The sequence below is a fragment of the Gymnoscopelus braueri genome (assembly GCF_963280865.1).
Source record: "Gymnoscopelus braueri genome assembly, chromosome: 19".
Lineage (NCBI taxonomy): Eukaryota > Metazoa > Chordata > Actinopteri > Myctophiformes > Myctophidae > Gymnoscopelus > Gymnoscopelus braueri.
The window spans coordinates 8,142,475-8,166,766 of NC_137621.1; the positions used below are offsets into that span (position 1 = coordinate 8,142,475).

A 24,292-nucleotide genomic window follows, 5' to 3' on the forward strand; every position below is an offset into this window, starting at 1 on the left:
CACACACGTTTAGACTCAGTGTTTCAATATTTCACCCTCAAAGGCGAGTAATGTGTGCGGACACACACGCACGTACGCACGCAAACACACATCCTTTTTCTCTCCGTCTTTCTTTTTCTTTCCGAATGCCTACGAAGAGACACACACACACACACAGACAGAGTCACACACACACACACACACACACACACACACACACACACACACACACACACACACACACACACACACACACACACACACACACACACACACACACACACACACACACACACACACACACACACACACACACACACAGTGTGGCTGATAAATAATCCCGTCATTTTCTGGACAACAGAATAGAATGAATTAACCTTCAACCATCACAGCTAGCATCAATTATACGTGTGTGTGTGTGTGTGTGTGTGTGTGTGTGTGTGTGTGTGTGTGTGTGTGTGTGTGTGTGTGTGTGTGTGTGTGTGTGTGTGTGTGAGACTGTGTGAGACTGTGTGAGACTGTGTGAGACTGTGTGTGTGCTACACGGGTACACGAGCGACTTCTCACTGGAGCACCGGAATGGAATCAGACTTGTCAGCAGCCACGCACACGCACACACTCACGTGCACGCGCACACGCACACACACAGAGATGATGATCATTGTGTGTACACAGAGGTCATGTATGTATCTCATTGAGTGCAGGGACATTAAATGTATGGCTGACCATATATAATATACAGTACATGACATTATTACTGACCACTGACCAGAGCGTAAAGCAGAGAAACCTTGTATCTCCGTATTTCAACTCTGCTCCATGTCTCTTTTGTATAAAATGAAAAACGTCTGTCTGGGCAGAAACCTCTCATCTCCAATATTCTAACTCTTTTGTGTTTCTTCGTTAAAGTAATGGCCCTACTCGATCTTAACTGCAGCGTCACACAAAAGCATCAAAAGTAGCAGATCTACAAGTTTGAAACGGCGGTGCACAGCGACGCGTTTTGAGCTTGTAGATCTGCTACTTTTGAAGTTTTTTTTATTAGAATCCTGAAAAGTAACATTGTAGAAGCGTGTGGCCCACACATCTGTCCACTTAACACGGCAGCCAGCCTATTGATACATTCAAAGATTTGTACAACTTGTCAAGATTATTTTTTTTATATAGCAGATCTACAAGCTCATAGTGTGGCAATCGGTGGGGGGGGGGGGGGGGACATATTTCGAGATGGGGCTCCGCGGCCAATACATATCATTTTGGGGGTCTTTGACATGACAAACTTTGAGAACCACTGATATAGCAGAAGTTCTTCAAAAAACTGAATTAGAAGACATTTTTTTAGAATTGGCCTCAGGTCTTAAGGGGTTAAGTTCCTATGTATTGCTATCACAATAAAAAAACGTTTTAAGGTTTTAAAGATAAAACACTGTGACATAATTTTTTTAATATTTAATTTGTCTAAATATGTTATATTATTATCATTAAAATGTTAGTGTTTTGCCAAATTATTTGGGGGTCCCACTTCCTCACGGCCCCACCAGTGGGCCCCGGCTCCACATGTTGAGAACCACTGGACTAATGCATGACGATGGAGGTCCTTGGAATTCAAAAGGTTGAGAATGTGATTTAATCAGAAAGGATATTTATTTATTTCCCCGATAAATCATATGCAGACCTTGAGCTTATTATGAGCTGGGCTATGTATCCACGTGTGTGTGTGTGTGTGTGTGTGTGTGTGTGTGTGTGTGTGTGTGTGTGTGTGTGTGTGTGTGTGTGTGTGTGTGTGTGTGTGTGTGTGTGTGTGTGTGTGTAATATTCCTGCACACACACACACACACACACAGCTGCTCACCATATGAAGAAGACTTTGAAAGAGAATAATTGAATAAAGCGGACCGGAAGGAACACTATACGCTTTTTTTTTCACACAAAGTAATTAATTGTTGTCGGGCAGAAAACTCTTCTCTCCATATTCTAACTTTTTTTCGTAAGTCGACGCCCTACTTGATCACTCTACAGCTTCACACAAAAGCATCAAAAGTAGCAGATCTACAAGCTCGACACTCTGCGCGAAGCGACACGTTTCGAGCTTGTAGATCTGCTACTTTTTAATTTGACAGTGGCGGAAAGTAACTAAGTACATTACTACTACTAGTATACTGTACTTAAGTAAAGTTTTGAGGTATTTGTACTTTACTTGAGTATTTCCAATTTCCAATACTTTTACTTGTACACCTCAGAGGCAAATATTGTACTTTTACTCCACTACAATTATTTGAAAACTTTAGTTAATAGTTACTTTTCAGATATAAATTATGATATTATAAGACATACATTAACCACTTTAGCCCTATTTTATACCTAGGCTATTTGAAAATAGCAGATCTACAAGCTATGAGCTTGTAGATCTGCTATTTTCAAACATTTTAGTACTTTTACTTTTGGTACTTTAAGTACATTTTGATGCCAATACTTTTGTTCTTTTACTCAAGTAAATTTTGAATTCTGGACTTTTACTTGTATTTCTATATTGCAGTATTGCTACTTTTACTTAAAGTTGTACAATGCAGATTCACAAATAACGATTTTTAGCAACCTCTGCTGGTCACTACCGTCACTGCATACAATTTCCGTAGTCCTCGATTACCCAGAATTCCATTTGTTTTCACCGGAAGCCGGAAGCGTTTCAAAAAGCGTTCTTTTAATTGTTTTATACTATCTGCGGATCGTTTCTCTTAGCCAGTGGAGCATTAGTTACCATGAGCTGTGCTTTCTTTTTCTGTTCTTTTTCGATCTTCCAATCCTACATTCTCTTAAAATCAGCGTGAGGTTCCTTTTTGTTATTAGCGTGGTAGTTCCTGGCCAAACAGGAAACCGTTGCGGTAGTTCCTGGCCAAACAGGAAACCAGTGCATTTCCGCCTCCGTTTTCCGGCCAGATGACGTCATTTTCTCGGGAAAGTCTCCCCCGACACCGTTCAATAGAAAATATATAAATAAAAGGCTTCCGGGGGTGAAATTCATGGAGTGGGTGTTGTGAAACTTTTGCCACTCACAAAAGATATACAATTTAACTTTAGTTTTGTTTAAAACGTTACCTAGTATTACTTTAAGGAAAGAATTTGAGTACTTTTTCCACCACTGGAACTTGAATCCTGAAAAGTTACCATGTTGGACATTATGAGGTTTCCACCCGACAGACCATTATGTTAGGATGAAGATGATGATGATGATGATGATGAAGGTGATAGAAAGGTAAGGAAGTGGAACTCAATGGACTGAATCATCATGACATCACAGAAACAACATGGTTACAGATAATAACCTTGGCCTCGCCTCCAGTCCATTCAGATTCTTCAAACATCCTTCTTTCAAACAGTGGTGGAAGAAGTACTCAGATATTTGACTTACTATAAGTAAAAGTAGCAGTACCACAATATAAAAAATACTCTGTTACAAGTAAAAGGCCTGTGTGTTCAAAATGTTACTTGAGTAAAAGAGCAAAAGCATTGGCATCAAAATATACTTAAAGTACCAAAAGTAAAAGTACTAAAATGTTTGAAAATAGCCGATCTACAAGCTCACATCGCGTCGCGATGCAACGCAAGCTTGTAGATCTGCTATTTTCAAATAGCCTATGTATAAAATAGGGCTGAAGTGGTTAATGTATGTTTTATAATGTAATAATTTATGTCTGCAAAGTAACTAGTAACTAAAGTTTTCAAATAATTGTAGTGGAGTAAACGTACAATATTTGCCTCTGAGATGTAGTGGAATAGAAGTAAAAGTATCGAAAATTGGAAATACTCCAGTAAAGTAAAAGTACCTCAAAATTGTACTTAAGTACAGTACTTGAGTAAATGTACTTAGTTACTTTACAGCACTGTTTTCAGACCCCACCATGCAGAGAGCCTTTTCTATGAGGCTGTGTGACGGACGCTCAAAGACACATCATCAACAACCAGGAATGATATTCTAGCATGAAGGATAAAGAGAGGCCGTTTAGCCTGGCGTCATGGCAACAGACCTGCCTACCTGCCACCTCCTCCTCCAGACCAGTGGTGTAAAGTAACTAAGTACATTTACTTACTTAAGTACTGTACTTAAGTAAAAGTTTGAGGTATTTTTTACTTTACTGGAGTATTTCCAATTTTCAGTACTTTTACTTCTACTCCACTACATCTCAGGGCAAATTTACTCCATTACAATTATTTGAAAACTTTAGTTACTAGTTACTTTGCAGATAAAAATGATTACATTATAAAACACACATTAACCACTTTAGCCCTATTTTATACCTAAGCTATTTGAAAATAGCCGATCTACAAGCTCACAATGTTTCCACAGCTGTAAAAAAGAAAATAAAAAAAGTACTATTTATATAATGCATTTTAATGTAAACATTGACAGTATTATGAATTGTGAGTGAATCGTATTCACTAATGAGACACAGCTGTACACTATCGCATAGCTATATATGTCACTTCCTCTTTGATGTGTTCTAGTTTGAAACGCTGAGGAAGGCCGACGTGCCGAAACGCGTCCGTTTCACTAGATACTGTAGAATGCTGCTGCTGTGAACATAATAAAAATGAACATAAGAAACTACTGCAGAGAGTGTGGATAATCCTTTCATAGTATATGTCCTCAAGAATCTGCACCCAGTTAAACTAAGGGCGCGCTCTCACCGCACTTTTATTTTACCTCTGGGGCAGAATCTGCCAATGCATTGTCAATGTAAATGCGTGGATTCACGCAAGAGCGGATTTTTCCGCCTCTCGCGCAGACCTTGCGTTTATCTGCTCTACACGACTTGTTCATTTGAAGCAGAAAACTGCTGGAGGCAGGAGCTGATTTTCCTCCTCTGTCCAATCGGGTGAGTGGAAGGCGGACCGTGCCAAGACTCAGGAAGCAACATGGTGCTCAAGGCCATAGATATATATAAAGGCTAGATGGCTCAAGGGGACGGCGCAAGCGTAGCTCAACCGCGGCCATCTTGAAACAGTCATTCATAACATTATGTCTATGGTGCATATACTTTGAAATAACCATAGCGTGCTCAATTTTCATCCGATTTTCAAACGGTTTGGTGTGTTGTAAACACCAAAGATGTAGTTATGATACTGCATACTTATAATTATAATCATGTTTTTTTATTCTTTATTTTATTTTATAATTTTATAATTTTATTACATCTTTGGTGTTTACAAAACACCAAACCGTTTGAAAATCAGACGAAAATTGAGCACGCTATGGTTATTTTAAAGTATATGCACCATAGACATAATGTTATGAATGACTGTTTCAAGATGGCCGCCATGTGGCAACGTCGTACTCCATTGGCCAGCAGCGCGGGTGAGTCATCTAGCCTTTATATATATCTATGCTCAAGGCAGCAAGCGGTGCGGGCTACGGGGTCTTGAATGTGAGTGACAGGCGCGTCACTCCCGTTTTTTAGAATCCGATGGCTGCAAAAAACTGTGGCCGCGCACAACCTGCGTTTAACAGCGGCCAGCCAACTTTTGGTGAGAGCGCGCCCTTACAAGTAAAAGCCTGGAATTCAAAATGTACTTGAGTACAAAAGTATTGGCATCAAAATGTACTTAAAGTACCAAAAGTAAAAGTACTCATTAGGCAGAATGTCCCGTTTCAAGTTTTCAAATGTATGAAAATCTTTTTGAAAATAGCAAATCTACAAATAGCAGATCTACTTGTAGTTCGGCTATTTTCAAATGGCCGAAAAGTTTATAGGGCTGAAGTGGTTAATGTATGTTTTCGTAATAATAATCAGAATCTGCAAAGTAACTAAAGTTTTCAAATAAATGTAGTGAAGTAAAAGAAGAATATTTGGATCCGAAATGTAGTGGAGTAGAAGTAATGGAAATTGGAAATATTCAAGTAAAGTACAAATACCTAAAAATTGTACTTAAGTAAATGTACTTAGTTACTTTCCACCACTGCTCAAGACTCCCCTTGAGTAGAGCACGCCTTCCCCTGACGGTATTGATCGGGTAGGAGAGTTGCCACAAACATAATACATAATGTCTAATAATAAAGCTTTAGACTTCTGTTGAATTGTCTGCCAACTAAAATGTTTTCCTCAAATAATTGAGAAGCAACGTCACACTGAATCATGAAGCAGAGGAAGCAATGAAGCAGACAAAACTCGACTAAAACTATGGCGAAAAAACGATATTTAGTCGACATAAACCAAAACATTTCAGATGACTAAAATATAACTAAAACTAAACAGAATTGTATTCAAAAGACTATGACTAAAACTGAATCAAAATGTGCTGTCAAAATCAACACTGGCAGACAGACACACGGACGAACAGGGGTGAAAACATACTCAGGGCCCTATCTTGCCTTGCCCCTTATGCCGCAACTTTAAGCATTTTTTACTACTTTTGAAAAACGTAAAAAAAATTGTGAAAATAGCCGATCTACATCAACATGTTGTGAGCTTGTAGATCGGCTATTTTAACCATTTTAAAACGTTTTTCAAAATAGTAAAACATGCCAAAAAGGCATAAGGGCCCTAAATCTCCAGCCTTAGGCCGCTTGGCCTGGCGTAGATAATACCGTGAAGGACAAAACTAAAAAGTGTCTTTGACAGAAAAACAAGGTGTCTTCTGTTTTCACTCTAAATTAAATATCTTGGCTGGAAACAGCCGATCTAGCTTGTAGCCGATCTACGTGCTAAAGTTTCTTTGACAAAAATCAATAAATATGCCAAGGTGTCTCTTCCAGACATCCATCCATCCATGTCTGAGGAGAACGAGTGAGAATTCAAAGAGGAGACGAACGGAGCGAACGGCAACCCGCCGTTATAATTAAAGGCATGAGCAGCCAAGATCAGTCCTATGGTTCAGACGCCAGATGGCAGAGAACCTCCAGGAGGAAACAGTGAAAACATCTCCTCAACACAGGAGCGGAGGAAAAGGCTTCAACATGCACCAGCTGCTGCTGATGCAGACATTTGATCCTTACAGTGGAGGAGACGCTTAACCCATTAAGACCGGGAACGCATCCGATCTGTGTCATTTTAAGATGTATTTGGGCTATTCAAAAAATAGCAGATAATACAAGCAAACTTTTTTTACTCAAATCTTTGCTTCTGGGGGATTCTACAAATGTCTTCTAAATCCTAACAGTTTTTTTTTAAATACTTATGTTGCTCTAATATCAGTGGTTCTCCAACTCTTTCCATGTCAAGGACCCCCAAAATGATATGTATTTGGTCGCGGACCCCCATCTCAAAATAAGTTGTTCCAGGGACCCCTGCAGAAGCAAAGATTTGAGTTAAAAAAAAAAACATTTTGCCCAAATTTTATAAAATAGCAGATTTTCAAAAATAGCAGATCTACAAGCTCGTAGCGCGGCACTCGGTGCCGCGCTACGATTGTAGATCTGTTATTTTTGAATAGCCAAATAAATCTAAAAATGACACGGATGCGTTCCCGGATTGAATGGGTTAAAAAGCTTGCAGCTTTCAATCAGAATTCAATTCAGCTCAGAATCCTTGCACGATGACAAATGACATCTCAATGACTCCTTTCTCAATGCACTGCGGTACATTTAAAAGGTGTCATTGAGATGTCATTCGTATTGAGGTTACATCGTCGCTGGCTGTCGGGGAAGAAAAAACTCTCATCTCCATAATTCTAACTTTTGGTGTTTTTCCCCGTAAATGTATGCCCTACTTGATCATACTACAGCGTCACACAAAAGTATCACAAATAGCAGATCTACAAGCTCGTTTTGAGCTTGGCGATTAGCTATTTTTGGCTATTCTTGAATTTGAATCCTGAAAAGTAACAGTTTTGGACATTCCACCCGACAGAGACGGTATTATACTTGGGATTGGGAATGCTGGAATTGTGTAAAAATGTAACGAGTCAAAAGTCTTTCTCGTGTTTTTAACTCACACAATTCCCTCTATATATGATAAAAGTAGGACCTCTGGTGTTTTCGTGTCTCGATCTTCATCTATCTTTCTTCCCAACTCTGGGAAGTCCTCCCCCGGCCTAGACCATACCCGGTGAAGTGCGCAGGGCGAAAGTAATTGCAAACGTGGGGTTATTGCGCGTCCCGTAGCCCTGGGGGGGGGGGGGGGGGGGGTCGCGTGGCGATCCCTGTGGCGACCCCCACCCACACACAGATCCGTTTGTCAAATTATAGGAGGATATCGCCACTGTCGGCTAGACATCTTGTACGACTGCAGTAATGCAGCAATGTGCAAAACCCAGCTGCCAGAGTGCACACAAGTACCAAGCCGTCGTGGCAGCACATCAACAGGGTGATATCGGTCACTGTGCATAATAGAGTAAAAGTACTTTACACCACTGCACGATGAAGCGGAGCATGAAAAGTAAAAAAAAAAAAAGAGGAGATACCAGGTTTGGGGCCGACAGCCGGGATAATGCATTATTCAACATCATGACACTGTTGATGAAAAACAAGTCACATTGTTATCTGCCTCTCCATCTCCCCCCCTCCCCTCCCCCCCCTCCTCCATCCATCTATACGTCTATCGCACGCCCTCCTCTCTAATTAAAAAAACTAGTGAGTTTCAGCACTCCTCCTCTCACTATCTCTCCATCATCTCCTCTCCCTCCCTCTTTTTCTTTCTTTCTCTCCTTTTCAACCTCTTCTTTATGTCAAACGGCCCTTTATCCAGCCTTAATTACACTTTGTGTGTGTGTCTGTCTGTCTTCTGGCAAACAGCCGTCATCATACGCTCAGGTCAATCGATCGTTGCACTACTATGACACCTGGACACACGCGCGCGCACACACACACACACACACACACACACACACACACACACACACACACACACACACACACACACACACACACACACACACACACACACACACACACACACACACACACACACACACACACACACACACACACACACACACACACACACACACACACACAAAGATCTGAGGCCGATTCTAAAAAAAATCTTCTAAATCCTAAAAGTTTTCTGAAAAAGTTATGTTGCTATAATATCAGTGGTTCTCAAACCTTTTCATGTCAAGGACCACCCAGAATGATATGTATTTGGCCGCGGACCCCAATCTCAAAATATTTTGTTCCAGGGACCCCCAGAGGCAAAGATTTGAGTTACAAAATGTTCCTTAAAAAAAAAAAAAAAATTTATAATCAAAGATTTTTGAAAAAATCCTGACACACACACACGTCCGTTTCAGACGCGTGCGGTTCACACATAAAACTGTAAATAACGTGTTTGATAAGGCGAGGCTGTGTGTCTGGGTAGACATCATTATACACGTTAGCTACTCCCACTCAACAGCATGAGGAAGACGCAAGTATCAAATGTGATCTATTTGTTTCATTTGATTTCTTCCACAGAACGTGACAGATGAATTGTATTAGCTGGACATGCAGTCTCCCATTGATGCATTGACCCCCATGTGAAACACAAAGCATGTGTGTATATACACATGTAGGTAGAGGCCCTCCTCCTGGGTCTTTTCTTTTGATATTCCCTGAACAGTTTTTTGTATTGTTTTTACATTGTGCTAAAAAAATCAAATCAAATCCGTCTTACCATAGTAAGCCTAATGTAGACAACCAGCTAAAACTACAACCTGCTTTTCACCTCTGAGCTGGACAAAGTATTCAACACCCACTGCCTGAGTCATAGATGTTACAGTGCTGTACATGTGTAGCGCCCTGGGAATCGAACCCGGGTCTCGTGCAAATAAAGCCAACATCTTAACCACCAGCCTAAAGGAGAATTCCCCCTAATCAGCCAGGGGAGGTATTAGGTTCTGAGCCACTACTGCTCCACATGTGAGTAACCAGTACAAGTGAGGAAAACAGAAGGCGAGCGCCTTGGAAACGACCCCACACGACCCCCCGACCCCCCCCCCCCCACCTCTGGCCGCTGGGGCGAAACGCGCCCCTCACCTCTGAGCTCGTCGATCGGCTAGTTTTAAATAGCCGGATTATAAAATAGGGTTAAAGAGATAGTTCACCCAAAACATTACTTATTTTCTATCAATAACACAACCCATGATTTGATGACCGGCGGAAACAAAGACGGAGACACAAAGTTGACTCTTTGTGTCTCCTACCGGAACCGCTGCCGATCATCAAATTATTGGCTTTAGGAAAGCGACAAAAACTAAAAGAAATCCATGAATTCAATTCTCCATGGGGTGAGTAATGGATAGAAAAAAAGTAATTCTGGAATGAAATATCCCTTTAATGTGGTTAACCCATTGAGACCTGAAGCCGATTCTACGTGTCTCCTAAATCTCAACAGTATTCTGAAAAACGTATATTTCTATATCAGTGGTGCTCAATCTTTTTCATGTCAAGGACCCCCAAAATGACATGTATTTGGCCGCGGACCCCCATCAAAATATTTTGTTCCAGGGACCCCCCAGAAGCAAAGATTTGAGTTAAAAATGTTTGCTTTAAAAATATATATATTCAAAGATTTGCACACATTTTCACGAATTTTCAAAAATAGCAGATCTACAAGCTCGTAGCGCGGCACTCGGTGCCGCGCTATGAGCTTGTAGATCTGCTATTTTTGAATAGCCCAAAGTGTAAAATAATGCTTTTTAGCTCAAATCTAAAAATGACACAGTTCCAGGTCTTAATGGGTTAAAACAGATTGTAATGCTACTACTAATAAATACTAATTTATCTGGGGACCCCCTGGAGCCCCACTGTTGAGGACCACTGCTATAAGGATATCTGGTTATATGCATTACTTTATCTTTATGTCCTATGCAAAGTGTATGAATTATTTATGGATGAGGCCTTGGTCATGATGAAGGCAGCTTATTGCGGTCCAAAACGTTGGCCTTATCTGTAAAGAACCGATCTATCTTTGAATGGGAACCAAGGTTATGGGTTCTCAAGGATGGTACCAGCCATGGTGAATCATTTACATACATTATGTTTCCATACGTTATTTCCACACCAGCCAGACAGTTCAACTTACTGCTGTAAGGGCTGGACTCATGTGTGATTTAACCCAATAAAAAACGGGAACGCATCTGTGTAACCACTAAACTTTGGCTGTTAAAGAAATAGCAGATCTACAAGCTCGTAGCGCGGCACCACACTGTGTGCGTGCGTACGTGTGAGTGCATGTGTGTGCGTGCGTACCAGGACTACCATTCGGACAGAGTTGAAGATGCCATATAGTTCAGTGGAGAAGTCTCTGGGAGGATATGTTAGGAAGAGCAGAGACACTGTTGTTTCCCCTGCAACACACACACACACACACACACACACACACACACACACACACACACACACACACACACACACACACACACACACACACACACACACACACACACACACACACACACACACACACACACACACACACACACACACACTTCTATTACTCTACTTGCGAGGACATCAACATTATGTGTAATATTAACCCTAAACCCAATGTAACTGCTGTCATCGTCTATAAGTTAATAATTTGTTTTATTTCTCTAAGTCTAAGTTCATAATTTAAGAAGTATTCTACGTCACATTTATGTACATTATTTCATGGTTATTTGTGAAGTTGTTGTAATGCTTTTATTTTGAAGTATCAAAGTCACGTTCTGTGTCTCGTTGGTCTGCTCTCATGTGAATGGGGTTCACAGGACTTTTGTCATTAAGCAACTAGCAGCAAGCAGCAAGGTGCAGAAGCTCTGTGTCATGTTGGGCACAAGAGACTGTCTAAACTTAAAGATACTATTAGAAAGGTTACTGTCTGAAGTCATAAGAAAGGGTTATAAGTAAGGACCTGAAGACTGAAGAGTACTCCCTTTATGTGTAGCATGCAGCCAACGAGGTATTTGTTTGTTTGTTTGTACTGTCTGTATTTTACTCTGGTAAATGTCTAATTTACATGCTGTGCATGAGGTCTTCTATGTTAATGTAACATGCGTATTTTATGTTTTATTGTTTAGTTTTCACGGTGGATTGGAGGGATTGAAGTTACCTTCAATAAATCAGTAGCAAGGAAACCACTTGTGTCTGTCTGTGCTTGGAGGGAGTTACAGTGAAAACTCGCACTGTTCATCGACGCAGTGGACAGCGTTAATTGACGGTCGTTAAGAACAAAGGACCAGGCGCAGCTGAGTGGAGCTTTCGTCATCAAGGACTGACAGCGCAGCTGCACGGAGTTTTCGTCATCAAGGACTGGTAGATGAGCCCAAAACGAAGTGCCCCCCCCCCCCACCCTCTCTTGCCCCTCTCACACACACACAGAAGATACAAAGGTAATCACAACGTTTTCAAGACAAAGCCATAAAGAACTGGACACTAACAACAGTGCTCTAAGAAGAGGGTTTTGAAGACACTGTGGAGTGTGTGGTAAAAAGTTTTGGACTTATCTGCTCATTCAATTTAATTGAAGCTTGTCATTTATACAAGACACAGTTAAAGTGCTACGTTAAAAAAGGACACTATATTTTTCTGATTTCATTTTGATATATATTGCCAAGTTAAAAAGTGGACAATACATTTTCTCATTTTTTCTCTTTGATGTTTTTCAAGCTAAAAGTGTTTTTTGATTTTGCAAAAAATAAGTGAAGGTATTTGCCATTTGATATTGAAGTTTTCTAACTGCCATTGATATTTAAGTTTGATATCTACATCTTTGAAGTGGTTTAAACTGAGTGTTTTGAAAGGTAATATTCAAAAGTTGAATTAAGATTTTTGACTTATTTAAAAACTTTAGTATTTATTTACATATTACATTTAAGTGATATTTACATAGTACACGTTCATCTAAAAGTTGACCTAGAGAATTCATTTACTGTCAATATTTTCTGTTGACCTTTTTTGGACAATTTAAAAAGGTATTTACAAAGTGGGTTTAATTTAAGAAGTGATTAAAAATGTCACAGTCTGGTGAGCCTACAGTACAGGTAAGGGACAGTAATAGGGATAGTAAGGATTCCCAAACCCAACCTGAAGAAGGTCAAGTGACTGGTGCTGAAGAGGAAAAACAGCAAGCGGACAATATTAAAGTTTTTCAACAAAGGTTCACCTACAGTTACGCCAAATGGAGATCGCAGGCTAAAACTGCTAAGAAGCCATTATCGCTAACAGGGCCTTTGCCTGATACAGTTATTAACGATATCATTCAAGAAGTTAAGAGGCTTTCTGCAGATGTTACATGTGCTTATGATGACCTACGCCAAGTCTCAACACCAGAGCAAGACATACGACAAAAGGTAGATCTGTGTGTAGAGATTTCTACTTTCATCCTCTCCAGAGCTACAAGTCGACTGGATGGAAAGATTCCAGAAAAAGAGCCAGAATGGCCAGAAGCAGGCTCTCTCTTTAACACAAGCTGTGAAACAAGCTCTTTCGCTTCTATCTTGAAAGGCCGCTCAGAGCATTCCTCAAGGTCTTCTGTAAAACGACAAGACGCTGCCGCTGACACTGCTGCAAACCAAGCTGTTCTAAAAGTGATAGAAGAACAAGAAAGAGAACAATTGGAATTAGACCTCCTTGAGGCAGAAGCTAAGAAGAAGTTCGCTGATAGAGAGGCAGCAGTCAGAAAGCGTCGCTTGCAGCAAGAAGCAAATGAGCTAGAGCAAGAGGGACAAGTCAGAAGGCGTCGCTTACAGCAAGAAGCAGATGAGCTAGAACATCGCTTACAACAAGAAGCAGACAAGGTTAAGCGAAGAATACAGAGAGAAGAAGAGGAAGCTAAAATGAAAGCTCAATTAGAAGAAGAGCATGTAGCTCTACAAAGGACTCTTGATGAGAAACGGAGAAAGATAAAGAAATTGGAGACAGTGAAAAGTCTTAATGCAGCACAAGCGAGAATGCTGGTATATGATCAAGGGAGCATCAAAGAAGAACGGAAAGACATACTACTAGAACATGAGATCGTAGCAGATAACCAAGTACCTGCTCCTACAAGTCCTTTGTCCAAGAATATGTCTTCCGTACCACAAGTTGTGACCACCTCCAATGACAGTACAGCAGAACTCGTTAAGATGCTGGCAGGTGCCCTAAGTGCCAACAGAATCCCAATTCCTGAACCTCCAATATTCAGTGGGGATCCATTAAAGTATAATGACTGGAAATTGTCCTTTGAAACACTGATAGACCAGAAGAACATACAAGAGAAAGAGAAGATTTACTACCTACGAAGATACATAGGTGGTCAAGCTAAGAAGGCACTTGATGGTTACTTCCTGCTCGGAACCGAATCTGCCTATGTTGCAGCATGGGAGATTCTGGAGGAGAGATACGGAAACCCATTTACCATTGCAAAGGCATACAGAGACAAGCTCCAAGCATGGCCTAAGATGGGGTCTAAGGACAGCTTTGAGCTCAGAGAGTTTGCTGATTTTCTTCACAGTTGTGAGGCTGCCATGGTCCACATCAAGACATTGGAGATCCTAAATGACTGTAATGAGAACAGGAACATTCTTTCTAAGCTACCAGATTGGCTCACGTCGAGATGGAATCGAAAGGTTATTGAAACAGAAGAAGAGAGTAACCAATTCCCTTCCTTTAGCCAGTTTGTCAGGTTTCTAACAAGAGAAGCAAAAATTGCCTGCAACCCTGTTACTTCACTGCAGTCATTGAAACAATGTGAAGCTGACAACCCAAGGTCCCAAAGACAACAAAGTTTTGGAGCAAAGTCACTGAACACAAGTTCCAATGAAGAGACACTGACCACAAGCTCCAATGAAAAGACTGTCATAAAATGCATTCTCTGCGAGAAGACAGGGCATGAGTTGCACAAATGCTGGAAGTTCATGGAGAAAACAGTGTCAGACAGAGTCAAATTTGTTAAAGCTGAAAGACTATGTTTTGGTTGTCTCAAGTCTGGTCACCAATCAAAAAGTTGCAACAGTAGGAGTGTCTGCGACACATGCAAAAGGAAGCATCCTACTTGTCTGCATGAAGAGCGAGCCAAAGATGACCAAAGCACACCACAAACTAAGCCAAGTACAAGTCAAGAAAGTCAAAGTGATCAATCATCACAGTACCAAGAAGTTATTTCAAACAGAGTAATACTTCACGAAGCTAACGTACAAACAGCTGCAATAATTCCAGTCTGGCTTTCGTCCACGACTCAACCAGCAAAGGAAATACTTGTATATGCGCTGTTGGATTCTCAAAGCGACACAACCTTTGTGCTAAACAACGTAGCAGAAGCGTTGGAAGCAGATAAAGAACAAGTCAAGCTCAAGCTCTCTACTATGACAGCAAGGTCTACGGTAGTAAGCTCCCAGAGAGTAAGCAATCTAAAAGTCAGAGGCTTTTACTCCAGTAAAAGAATCTTCTTACCACCAGTCTACACTCGTGGGTTTATTCCAGCCAACAGAACTCACATACCAACAGGTGAAACTGCAAAAGCTTGGCCCCATCTAGAGCATCTCCAAGATAAGATACCACATTTGAAGGACTGTGAAGTAGGTCTGCTCATTGGGTACAACTGCTCACAAGCCCTACTTCCAAGGGAAGTTGTGTCTGGTAATGACAACCAGCCTTATGCGCAGCGTACAGACCTTGGATGGAGTATTGTTGGACATGGGAATCCCTGTGTAGACAACGGCGATGCCATCGGGATCAGCCATCGCATCATAGTGAAACAAGTAAAGGATAGAGCTGGAAAAGATGATCCAGTGCCCCAAGAAGATCTCAAGATACCTGGCGGGGAACGCAAGGTGGGAGAAATCAGGATAAATCAAGATAAAGGTGTGAAACAAAGAACTAGTGAAAGTGCAAGCTTAGAAGAAAGGAAAGAAGCAGAACTTGCTAACGTCAAGAAAGCAGTTACCAAGACCAAAGACAGTAAGCTGTACAAGTTGAATCCATTCCAGGATGAAGAAGGAACACACGCGAAGCATCCGGCAGTATTGAAGAACAGTCACAAGGAACCAAGACGAAAGTGTCACAAGAAAAGAAGGAACTTGAAGGTCAATGACAATGTCCTTCTAGAAGATGATCTGGCACCACCCAACCAGCAAGAGCTGGCCAGTATCACTGAAGGCTATCCAGGGTCAGATGATAGGGTGAGAAAACAAAATTATGGTTAGTGACATCTCATTTGATCAAAAGGGAAAACCCACAACCAAAAAGGTGTACGTTGAAAAACCTGGATAAAAAGGTTGTTGTTCTGCTTGAAGCAGAGGAAGATGTTTAATGTTTTTGCCTGAAATTTAATTGTAAATGTTTAATAACAGAAAAGGTTTATTTTGAGGTTAAAAAGTGTTAAAAGAAATCCCACGTCAAGGTTTGTGTGATTTGGTGGGAGTGTAACTGCTGTCATCGTCTATAAGTTAATAATTTGTTTTATTTCTCTAAGTCTAAGTTCATAATTTAAGAAGTATTCTACGTCACATTTATGTACATTATTTCATGGTTATTTGTGAAGTTGTTGTAATGCTTTTATTTTGAAGTATCAAAGTCACGTTCTGTGTCTCGTTGGTCTGCTCTCATGTGAATGGGGTTCACAGGACTTTTGTCATTAAGCAACTAGCAGCAAGCAGCAAGGTGCAGAAGCTCTGTGTCATGTTGGGCACAAGAGACTGTCTAAACTTAAAGATACTATTAGAAAGGTTACTGTCTGAAGTCATAAGAAAGGGTTATAAGTAAGGACCTGAAGACTGAAGAGTACTCCCTTTATGTGTAGCATGCAGCCAACGAGGTATTTGTTTGTTTGTTTGTACTGTCTGTATTTTACTCTGGTAAATGTCTAATTTACATGCTGTGCATGAGGTCTTCTATGTTAATGTAACATGCGTATTTTATGTTTTATTGTTTAGTTTTCACGGTGGATTGGAGGGATTGAAGTTACCTTCAATAAATCAGTAGCAAGGAAACCACTTGTGTCTGTCTGTGCTTGGAGGGAGTTACACCCAACCTGAATCTTCTCCTCATTGTAAGTCTATCAAAAAGGACAATTCTCCTCACAGTGTACAGTGTTTCTCAATTCTACTATACTTGTGGGGACATTTGGCGCGTGCACACACACACGCACACACACACACGCGCACTCTTTAGGTTTTATAATGTCTGGAAAAGATGGATTCAAAACACTAGGTGATTGTTTTTGTGCTTTATCAATGGAGAGAACATTGTTGTTCCCACAAGGGTGTTTATAAGAGAAGCAAAACACTCTATGATATGATATGAATGTAATGAAGAAATCACTGCTGTCGGGAAGAAACCTTGTATCTCCATATTTCAACACGTTTTTTTCGTATAGTATTGCCCTAGTTTGTCACACTACTGTGTCACACAAAAGTAGCAACAATAGCCGATCTACAAGCTCACAATGTGTCACATCGTGATGCTTTGTGAGCCTGTAGATCTTCAATTCTTTTTTAGCTATTTGGTGTTTTTAAGCGATTTAGTGAAAGTCTGTTAAGTCTGTCTGGTGGCTTTATAAATATTGAACGAATGAAAAGTAGTAACACAACACGGGTGACTACATAATAACTACAGTGGATCCATTGGTTCTTTTTTAATTTTTTCCTGAAACACAGTCGGTTGCGAAGCTACAAGGTTCCATCGACAGCGACGAAAAACAAGCTTTTTCAAATCATATCATCAAGAGTGGAAAACTACTTCAGCTGAGAGTACATTACCACTGTTGAGCCCACTTCACTCAGAGATGGAACAAGTACTCAGATTGTTTATTTCTATAAAGTCATAATCTCATCAAAATCGGTGTTTTTCCAATTATTTGGGGGCCCACTTGCAATATGCTCACGGCCCACCAGGGATCGTGGTTGAGAATCGCAGCTATAGGGCATAGCAGTGGCGGCCATTTTCTGGTTCCACTTCAAAATACTCAATGCATTTTTCCCATTGACATTTCCAAAAATATTTATATCAATTATTTTAAGCCTAGAATCAAGCCATCCAGGGTCCTGGTGAATCATGACCATAAAACGTTTGATTAAGTGATTATTTTTTTTTGAAAACGGCAAAACAAAGGGTATTTATTAAATATAGTATATCATATAATTAAATATATATATTTTTTTAAATCACAGAAAGAAAAAAAAATATGGTCATGATTCACCAGGACCCTGGATGGCTTGATTCTAGGCTTCTAGGCTATTGATACTTGGGGCGGCCATAGCTGAGTGGTTAGTGAGCCCGCCTAGGGAGCCAGAGGCCCTGGTTGCCCCAGGTACGATTCCAGGCCACGCCAGCATATGTGTCGATGAAATGAAATTTGTCCCTGAGCAAGACTCTTAACCCCTAATTGCTCACAGGCCCTCATTGGAAACAAGCCCGCAAGGACTTTCATGAACGTCCTGTTAAAAGGAATTATATAAATATTTTTGGAAAAATGGGAAAAATGCATTGAGTATTTTGAAGTGGAACCAGAAAATGGCCGCCACTGCTATGCCCTATACTGTATATACTGTATATACCCTAACATTAATACCTACGTTATACTACAATACTATAGTACTGTATATACCCTAACATTAATACTAGTCTAGATGGAAAGGTGGGTCGACGTGCATAGGGTGGATATTTTTTTTCGCCACCTGCTTTTTCTTAATCCTTGAAGTGTGTATTTTAAGATTCTGCCTGGTAACAGGCTGAAAAAATGTTCCATGGGGTTTATTTTTAACCCTTTGTTACACAAAGTATTCTACCCAAATCCAAAAAAGAAAATAAACAACCTACAGGGACAAAATGCACACATGTTTGTACATTTTCGTGCTAATGTGTATTTTCAGACCTTTTAAACCCTCAATATTGTATTTAGTCAACTTGTCAGTTGGCTCTGTACTTGACTCTGCACTCGTTTTTCCCTCAACACCAACCCTCAGAAAATAGCTGATCTACAAGCTCACAGCGCCTCGCGAGCTTGTAGATCGGCTATTTTCGGCTAATGTTCCCCATCACGTAAAGATTTGGCGGACCCCCTGTAGTAACTCTAAGGACCCCCCTCCCCACCCGACCCTAGGTGTCCCGGACCCCCCTGTTGAGAAGACCCCCCGACTTAGATGTGTGTGTGTGTGTGTGTGTCCTCCTCACCCACGGCCACCAGGTTGTTGATGAAGGTGCAGATGATGAGCAGCAGCAGCTTCAGTCTCTCTCGTCCCTCCCTCTCCTTGAAGACCACCCTGAACGACCTCCTGGCGTGGGACAGCACGCCGCCAGCTCCGCTGTCCCCGCTGTCACTCAGCTCACTGTCACTGTCACCGGCCTCACCCAGGCTACCGCCCTGTCACACAGGAGAACAACCATGGAAGTATATAGGGACGTAGCCTCGATCTCCAGGCTTTTATTGTTTAGTTTTGCTAAAAAATAAACCCGTACCCGGTATAGGAAGTGTTTCATTTCCCCAACCAACCAGAGTGCAGTGGGCGTCGCTCGTAATGTTGTGTTGACGGGGCGGGGGCTGACGGACCGATCGGTGAACCAATGGGATCAGGCGCATTTTCTCCGTGCTGATTTTAAACCCGCTAGACCGTAGCCCTACGGGCTGTGGTGCTTTTTCCTTTTTTTCGATTTTTTTTTTTTTTCAATTTTCCAGGGGGACCATTTTCAGTGTAACACCACCCGAAATCGACCGGAAGTGCGATCACGTTTTTTGTTTCCCGTCTGCCTTCATTCTAAGTCGTACACAAAAACCCCTGTAAAAGCTGTACAGGACATGTAGTTTTTCATCCTCGCATTTCCCATGTTAACATAAACGATCAGAACTCAAACATGGCGGCTCCGTTTGACACGCGGTCTCGACGAGTAGACACCAGGACATGTGCCCGTTGTTTACAAACATTGGATCGGGCAATCTAAAGGATTTTAACGGGGCCTATGGCGACCTGAAAAAAACAAAAAACAACAATAAAACCTTGGCACTGGTGAGTACATTATGAGATTAGCCCTTGGCGGTGGATGTGTTAACCGCAGTTTGGGTGGATTTGGGTCAATCAAATATAATTATTAATTAATATTGGATAAACCGCGGGTGAAATAATGCGGGAATTAAATGAATGATATCAATCTATAGGCCTATTATAGCTTTTAACACATTCGGTGCCAGAATGTTCGGTGCCAGAAATCTCACCGTTGAGCTGTGCGGCGCTGTTTAAAGGAGGAGTTCACCCCAAAAAATACTTCTTTTCTATCAATTACACACCCCATGAAGCCTTGATTTCATGGATTTATTTTTATTTTTGTGGCATTCCTAAGACAATAATTTGATGATCGTGTGTATTTCCGGTAGAAGACACAAATAATCTACTTTGTGTCTCCTACCGGATACATTAGCCGGTAGGAGACGGGAATCAAATTATTAGCTTAGGAATGCGACAAAAACAAAAAATAATCCATGAAGTCAAGGCTTCATAGGGTGTGCAATTGATAGAAAATAAGTAATTATGTGGGTGAACTCCTCCTTTAAGCTGTAGACTCCACGACGAGCAATTCCATGTGAAACAAAGCATGCCTGCATTTTGCACGATGGTCCTGGCTAACACCTGGAACGATAACATCTTTCACACGGGTCACAATGGCGCAGCGATCGCGCTTACAAAATGAGTCGTTTTCCCCAACGTAAAAAGTTTCGGAGTTATAGGGGTTCTAGAGAAGGAGATAGAACGGAAGCGGATGGGAGCCATGTTTTTTGGCACGGTGATCCATCTGTCCTTTCCTTCTCAGATTCACCACGGGTGATTCCAGAGCTGCTCCAGCCCCTCCCGCGTGGAAAAAAACTAAAAAAACAAAAAGACTGAAAACACGGTTCAGACCGTGTTTGGCACCGAAGCGCTACTCTGTGAAAACACGGTTCAGACCATGTTTGGCACCCGATGTGTTAAAAAGCACATCATCTCTCAGAACCACATACGTAAAAAAAAAAAAAAAAGATTTAGAAGACATTTGTAGAATCGCCAGAAGCAAAGATTTGAGTTAAAAATGTTCACTTTAAATATATATATATATATATATTCAAACATTTGCACAAATATTCCAGATTTTTCAAAAATAGCAGATCTACAAGCTCATAGCGTGGCACTCGGTGGCGTGTCTTGAATGAATGAATTAATTTGGTGATGAAACGAAAAGAGCACATCAGCACGTATACACGTATACAGCAGACACAATAGCAATGAGGATAAAAAACACAATAAAGCCCTGAGGCTTATATTTCCATTGTCGTCCTTTAAGAAAAACACTAGACAGTCACGACATAAAAGAGACAACACAGAGGTGTAAAGTAACTAAGTATATTTACTCAAGTAATGTGGTGTTTTTTACTTTACTGGAGTATTTCCAATGTTCAGTACTTTTACTCCACTACATCTCAGAGACAAATACTGTACTTTTACTCCACTACAATTATTTGAAAACTTTAGTTTGGAGCTTGTAGATCTGCTACTTTTGATGCTTTTGTGTGACAATGTAGTATGAACAAGTAGGACGTTAATTTATAAATAAAAAAACACAAAAAGTTAAAACATGGAGATAAGAGGTTTCTGCCCCGACAGCAACGATATGAAGTTCTATCAGTAATAATTGTAGGCTACTACTAACTGAAATAAACACATCTATTTTCATCCCATTAATTCTCTCTCTCCCTCCCTCTCTCCTCACAAGGAAAACAGGCTCTCACACACGATGCAATGTGTTGATGACCTGGGCCCAGGTTATTAAATCATTTATTATTCTACCCTCCCCTCAGAAATGTGATCTATGTTCACGTTGGACGTGATTGTTATTGTGTTGAATCCGGATTGGATTGTGATTGCATTCAATGTGCACGTCCTGTGAATCTACCCAGGTGCATCTTAATCACAACTAGAAAAAGTACGCCTCGGAGCACAGGTCTCCTCGGAGCCAGGTCAGGTAGGTTATTGTGGGCCAGAAATGTTAGGAATTCACCAGTCAGGATGGAATATGAAAAATCAAACAGATCCGTCTTGATCACATGACTATAGAGATCATGTGTACCGATTTGCGTGAAATGTAGATCAAATCTGAAGGAGTAATATCATTATTATTTTTTTAACGTAAGTCGGCCTCCTGGTGGCGCTATAACAGGCCCATGTGAAACATTCAGTTCTGTTCTGGCATCCAGGGAGTGTGTGTGCACAGTTTCGCTGCCATCAAGCCAACGGTGCCGGAGAGTAGCTGTACACAGACAGAATGACACACACACACGCACGCACGCACGCACACACGCACGGATGGAAGGACGGAAGGACGGCCGGCCAGGCGGAGACAATAACACACTGTCTAAATGAGGAAATACCTGCACTGACCAACAAAAAGCTGGTCTAAATGCAAGGCGTAAACTCTGTTCATTAGACCGCAATGCACCAGTCAGACCACACATGTGGGCGCTAAAAAGGCACAAGATCAGGGACCAAGAAATACCTTGGTTCCTGACAGTGGTGGAAACAGTACTCAAATGCTTTACTTACTGTAAGTAAAAGTATCAATACTGCAATGCAGAAATACTCTGTTACAAAAGTCCGGAATTCAAAATGTACTTGAGTAAAAGTATTGGTATCAAAATGTACTTAAAGTACCAAAAGTAAAAATACTCATTGTGCAGAATGTTCCATTTCACAATTTCAAAATGTATAAAAACTCTTTTGAAAATAGCCTATCAACAAGCTCACAAACGCATTGTGAGGGCGCTCTCCCACCAAGAGTTGGCTGGCCGCTGTTTGCAGAATCTGCCAATGCATTGTCAATGCAAATGCGTTGATTCACGCAAGAGCAGATTTTTCCGCTAGTCGCGCAGACCTTGCGTTTATCTGCTCTCCGCGACTAAGCATAAAACTGCTGGAGGCAGGCGCTGATTTTCTCCCTCTGTCCAATCGGGTGAGTCGAAGGCGGACCGTCTCAAGACTCAGGAAGCAACATGGTGCTCAAGGCAGCAGGCACAGGCGGTGCGGGGCCTGCGGGGAGGGTCCTGAAAGTGAGTGACAGGCGCGACACTCCCGTTTTTTAGAATCCGCTGGCTGCAAAAAACTGTGGCCGCGCACAACCTGCGTTTAACAGCGGCCAGCCAACTCTTGGTGGGAGCGCGCCCTAAGCTTGTAGATCTGCTATTTTCAAATGGCTGAAATGTATAAAGGGCTGAAGTGGTTAGTGAGTTTTGCAATAATAATCAAAATCTACAAAGTAACTAGTAACTAAAGTTTTCATATAATTTTAGTGGAGTAAAAGTACAATGTTTGTCTCAGAGATGTAGTGGAGTAGGAGTAAAATTATTGAACATTGGAAATACTCCAGTAAAGTAAAAAATACCTCAACATTGTACAGTACTTGAGTAAATGTACTTAATTACTTAACACCACTGGTTCCTGATGACCCCGTCATAAAGTCTCACTCCCTCACTTTGCAGGAGTTTGTTTTCCCAGATTTCACTGGGCAGCAATGGAGGTAAACAACCACTGTGTTTGACTAACAGTCTTAACCCATTCAATCCGGGAATCTGTGTCATTTTAGATTTCTTTGGCTATTCAAAAATAACAGATAATACAAGTTCATAGCGCTATGAGCTTGTATATCTGCTATTTTTGAAAAGTCTTTGAATATATATATAACTTTTTTACTCAAATCTGTCCGCGGACAAATACATATAATTTTGGGGGTCCTTGACATGAACAAAGTTTGAGAACCACTGATATTATAGCAGCATAAGTTTAAAAACTAAATTGAGTTAAAAAATGTTTGCTTTGAAAAACATAGATTCAAAGATTTGCACAAATTTTCACGGGAAAAAAAATGCAGATCTACAAGCTCGTAGCGCGGTACCGAGTGCCGCACTATGAGCTTGTAGATCTGCTATTTTTGAATAGCCAAAGGTATAAAATAATGGTTATAACAAAAAAAACATCTAAAATGACACAGTATGCGTTCGCGGATTGAATGGTTTAAGTATGTCTGTGAACACAAAGTGTTCAAAGAAGCAGTTTCATGGGAAGTAGATGGTCTAAATAAAAAAACAGCCAGAGGTGCATATTCTCCCGTTCTAAAGCTTTTTGGAGCTCCGGGTTGCAACGGCATGCAGCAATAATAGTAAATACTGTAAATAATGTTTGAAAACTTTTTTTCCTCCAAATACACAGTTGTATTGAAGCGTTGGTGCGGTTCAGTACATTATTGTACACACAGTGAGTGTGAATGGTTGAGCGCTGCCAGAGGGCTATAGCGGCAGTAACTGATGCGGAACACCTTTCAGAAAAACACATTTATGTTCCATTAAAAACATTACCTGATACATTGCATAGCCATTTCTTACTTGAGTTATTGTTTACTAGCCTGGCGTAGCCAGACTATATCACT

The 24,292-nt window shown here is 40.9% G+C and overlaps 1 protein-coding gene across 1 annotated transcript in view; it reads right to left on the reverse strand.

Moving 5' to 3' along the window:
* The window catches only part of LOC308074630 (proton-coupled folate transporter), a gene marked incomplete at both ends in the record, with an annotated part of 89,348 nt that overhangs the window by 38,498 nt on the left and 26,558 nt on the right, over nucleotides 1-24,292 (reverse strand). Inside the window, 2 exons of the mRNA XM_080414138.1 lie at nucleotides 11,144-11,241; nucleotides 19,025-19,214. Coding sequence (XP_080270264.1) covers nucleotides 11,144-11,241; nucleotides 19,025-19,214 — 288 coding nt within the window. The remainder of the gene's footprint in view (nucleotides 1-11,143; nucleotides 11,242-19,024; nucleotides 19,215-24,292) is intronic.